We start from the raw sequence: 4,473 nt of genomic DNA, 5'->3' as shown, positions 1-4,473 counted from the left end.
GTAAACATTCTTAAATAATCGCTTTGTTTTAAATTATGTTTGCATGAAAATAAGTTGAAACATTCAAATTGCATATTTTCAATTACTAATTATATTTTCTGATCCTAGATGAACTACAATGTTTTATGAAAGTTTCTTCTCTTCTATCAGAAGGCGAAAAATAAATCGAACAATAAACGCTTTTTTTATCTGTATAGTTAACTAAGTCTTGTTAAATCTGTGTGTTTCCTAATAAAGTAATATTCGTTGAATATGGCAAGTAACTGAATGTGTGCTTTAATTAAAAAGAGATGTGAACTGGAAATTGCTTCTTGCAAAATTTGGGGGAAACTTTCTAATCCCGCTAACAGAGAGTGTTTATTATCTGTTTCGACTTTTCCTCTCCATCCTATCGCACTCAACTTTGCAGGATTATCGAAACTCCCGTCTACGAAGCTAATTGTTTGTCATCAATTAATGGTCTTGGATTTAATTCAATTCGGCGAACTTCTAGAATGTATGCAACCAAACGTAAAACATAGTGTTATTATTATATTGCGGATTGGAATTCGACCAAAAACAATATTTATTTTCAATAAATAGGTGATACTGAAAAATTAAATGTGTCTTTTTTTATAATATCTACTAACTACATATTTATTGAATCAGTTTAAGTGATGTATACGCTTGACGACATCGTGAGCTGATGAACCTCTTCGAACAAAGTACGGCAAGCTGGTGATGTTCACGGGGTACTTCATCACGAAGGGACCTTTGTAAGCTACCGTAGGTCGTTGGCCGCTCACCCAGCTACCCTTCGGAAAGTAAACATCTCTCGAAATCTTGGTCTGGGCGACAACCGGAGCAACCATGATGTTGTCACCCAACATGAATTCTGCGCAAATATATTGCAAAATAATTTTAATTACTTTTGGTTGCGGGTTTGGAGCTTGGACGTACTTACGGTTGTCAACCTTGTGCGCTTCCGGATTGGTCGGATCCACCCACCAGAGAGGCCCGTTCACCGGGTGTCCTCGGTCCGTGCTGTTGATCATGGCCAAAGCAATCTCGTTCGAAAAATACTCGCGCAATTCCATTAAATCTCTGGTTATTCTGACCACATCGATCTGTCGGACATATTTATCAATTTTCTAATATTAATATTGAAATCGTAACAAAAGGATGCCACTGTCAACACAATATTGTTAGTCATTGAATTTGTGATACAAATATAAAAGGTACACCTGACAATCGTTACATTTTCGTCATCTTTCGAGCATGAGTTTATATACCAAGACAAACATCACAAAACGAATAATATTATGAATTATAACCAAAGATATAATCTATTTTAAATAGTACATATTTCACTATTTTATTTTCTTAACCTCTAGATTTATTTTCTTTGAAGTACTCTCATTTTCTGTCTTGGTGACCGTCAATATACTATACCCTACAGTCACTAAACTTTCGTCATGATAGAAACTGAATTATTATTATATAATGAAACTTCAGCGATGAAACATTCAATAACATAGTAAGTGTATCATAAAGTATCGTTACGATTATGTTTATCATTAATTAGAATGTTGAGACGTTTTAAAAAATTTCAATCTGTAAATTAATTGTATATTATTAAATGAAGTGCTACTCTTTATTGAGATGCAGCCAAAGTCCCGAAGATGACGCATGTTATTTTTGAATGATTAATAATGGTGTATAGAAAGGACATGCACTTACGTCGGTTTCTTCTTCGATGAAGTCCCAGGGGACGTAGCCGAACTGAATTGCGGGCATGAAAATTGTGGCCTGTAACCATCTGACGTAGAGCTCGGCGCTCGGCTTCCCATTATACCCATTACCGCCGATCATATCCGGTAAAACTCTGAAAAAAGAGGGAGACAAAAAAATAACAAGAAATAAATAACTAAGCAGATGGAAGGAATAGAGATCGCAGTGCGAGAGAGGTTTCGCCTTACAAAGTGTATCCGTTAATGTTCATCTGGAGTAAAGTTGTGATGAGGGTGGGCAGTCCATTATCGGCGCCCCAGGTGGAATCTTTATCAATCATCCTAACCAGAACTGGCAAGTCCTGCGTGCTAAAACCGACGAGCAAATCGGATTTACGTTCGTAGGAACAACGGACATCCGTTTCAATATGCAATCTCACTTGTATCCGGAATGGACCTCCACGAGATCTCCGAAGCCGGCAGCCATACGGACATAGTTGGTGGTCATCTGGTTGGGTGAAAGTTCGACGTCGCCCATCATTTCAGCTCTGTAGGGTGCCCAGCTGCTCTCTCCGGCATCAAACTTGAAGCTGTGAACCTTGTGCTCATATTGCAACCTCTTCAGTGCGTTCACAAACCAATCCCGAACCTCGGTCTTGCTGAAATCCAAATGCTGCGACTGCTGCTCCTCACTGTTCCACCATGTCGTTCCAGTCATTCCCCATAAGTTCTTCATGAATAATCCTGCAGAATAAATCAATATATCAAGCAATTTGTAACAATTTAATTCATATGAAAACAAAATTATGATTCATATCATGACATATAATTTTTAAAAATAATAGATCTTCGTGTTACCATTGCGGTTCCCGATTTCAGATAAATCTTCGCAATTTACGTTAATGAAAGGATGGATCCAGAAGGAGTAGGTGAACCTTTCGTAGCGCAACGTCCACAAAGTATCGGAAATGGAACGAAATCGTTCGGTGTCGAACACCTGCGAGCCGTAGCAGTCCTAAAATAAAGTCTTTATAGTATTTATATTCTAGAACGAAGATATTCTTACCTCCCAAGAATCGTCGATTACGAAGTGTCCTATCGGCAGACGATATCTTTTGATATTATCCACGAAATCGAGCACGATCGAATCGTTGATTTGCGTCTTGAAACGAGCCCAGGTTGTGTATATAGGTTTACTAAGAAACTTGTTGTTGGGACGACCTTTCGGTTTTCCTAAGAAGTTTTTCACTGCGTGCAAATGCGCTTCCCGCGTATTTGGTAATCCCGAAATCGTATACTGCAGCAAAATCTACAAGACGAAAAGACTAGTTTTTGACTTCGCTGCAATCTCGAACTTTGCCTACCCGTTTCCTGCCAAAATAAGGAATGCTCTGTTTGGCTGTGAAGCAGATGTGACCAATGTCTATGACATTTTGATCGACGAACAGAGGTGTCCTTCGATCGACAAAGACGTAGTTTCCATGGGAATCCAACCAGTAGGGTTCGGCGATGGCCGAACCATTCTTCGCAGAGGTAACGTAAGGAAATTCGTGCATCCGCATTTTCTCAATAGGCCATTCCTGTCTGTGCCATTGAGGACCTCCGAACCATCGCTTTGTCGCACTCTGCAGATCGATACAATCGCGAAACTCTATAGATACGTCTTCTGTTTGCCACAGGATCGTGAAACCATCCTCCAGGTGTCTGAGCACGTGCAGCTGAACATGCTCTCCAAACTGCAAACAATTCTCCAGGCCGTAACACTCCGTCGCGTTTTCCACGTCAAGGCCTAAACCGATCTTTCCAACAAGACGAGTCTTATCTGCAAGTTAATACCAGTCAAAAAACCTTACCAATTCATTTTTTGTATGTTTAATTAGTACCACCATCTTCTACTCAATAATAATCATATATACCAACTTTTAGATTTTAATATCTTAACATATTAATATGTTTCATTTAATTATTTTTCAAAATTTATGAGTTACGTTCCAGAAAACATTATAAAATACATGACTATTAAATAAAACTCTTCAACAATTATGTATAAACTTACTGGCTTCACCAAAGACCAGATTCAAGCTTTCATTGGTTCTTGGTTGAATCTCCAAAGACAACTTGTTGTTGGCGAGAACTATGGATTGTCCTGAAACGACGGTGACAAGGGCCAAATAAACCACCAAGAACTGAATCGAACACATTTCGATGTGCGTGTATCGAATAAGAAAGGCGAGTCGATCGTTTTTATAATTAGCAATGCGAGCGCAATTTTATCTTCCCATAAACACTTCAACTTTACACATAAGATAAAAAGCAATTCGAGTGCTTTTCAAAGAAAGGACGGACTTCCATATTTCCCCTTAATCTGATTATGCAATTTAAAGGTGCGCTGCAAACACACAAAAAAAAATCACATTTTTTAAATTAAAATAAAATTTTAACAATTTTCGAAATATATTTTCCATTATGTTCTTCTGGTTTTAATTAAAGCAACTTTTATTTAAATTGTTGTTTATTTGCAAATTTCATTACTATTTTATTTTACATTGCAATGTTCATTTGTGGAGCGAGTAACAAGCATTAAAAAACAATTATTACATAGTGATTACAAATGTCATCACTGACATGGCAGAAACAGCATATATATATAAATAAAGCAATAAATACATATTTAATGTTGACGTGGACACTAATTGGTAAACTGAATCATTCTAAAGTTGCTCGATGTTCTGCGAATCCAATACGAAGATCTGCCTACATCTTC

The 4,473-nt window shown here is 37.6% G+C and overlaps 1 protein-coding gene across 1 annotated transcript; it reads right to left on the bottom strand.

The window, feature by feature from the left end:
• Window positions 1–588: 588 nt before the first annotated feature.
• On the bottom strand, window positions 589–4,014 carry LOC108563793 (uncharacterized family 31 glucosidase KIAA1161). Its single transcript, XM_017922574.1, has 9 exons — window positions 3,766–4,014; window positions 3,074–3,531; window positions 2,776–3,018; window positions 2,568–2,724; window positions 2,150–2,453; window positions 1,959–2,078; window positions 1,720–1,864; window positions 944–1,106; window positions 589–874 (listed from the first exon to the last, which is right to left on the bottom strand). The coding sequence occupies exons 1-9, from the start codon at window positions 3,908–3,910 to the stop codon at window positions 645–647; spliced, it is 1,965 nt and encodes a 654-aa protein (XP_017778063.1). The 5' UTR covers window positions 3,911–4,014; the 3' UTR covers window positions 589–644.
• Window positions 4,015–4,473: the final 459 nt, after the last annotated feature.

This window comes from Nicrophorus vespilloides, unplaced genomic scaffold (genome assembly GCF_001412225.1).
Source record: "Nicrophorus vespilloides isolate i.1.1-1 unplaced genomic scaffold, Nicve_v1.0, whole genome shotgun sequence".
NCBI classification, from domain to species: Eukaryota; Metazoa; Arthropoda; class Insecta; order Coleoptera; family Silphidae; genus Nicrophorus; species Nicrophorus vespilloides.
Note: the sequence above shows the minus strand (reverse complement) of the source record. Positions and strands in the feature narration are given on the sequence as shown.

Excerpts from the sequence above, each read along its gene's own strand:
- LOC108563793 (XM_017922574.1), bottom strand. The coding sequence starts at position 3,910 with ATGTGTTCGATTCAGTTCTTGGTGGTTTATTTGGCCCTTGTCACCGTC. Across the intron at positions 2,454-2,567 it reads TGAAATCGGGAACCGCAATG|GATTATTCATGAAGAACTTA; the intron begins GTAACACGAAGA and ends TTTATTCTGCAG. Across the intron at positions 1,107-1,719 it reads TCATCGAAGAAGAAACCGAC|ATCGATGTGGTCAGAATAAC; the intron begins GTAAGTGCATGT and ends TATGTCCGACAG.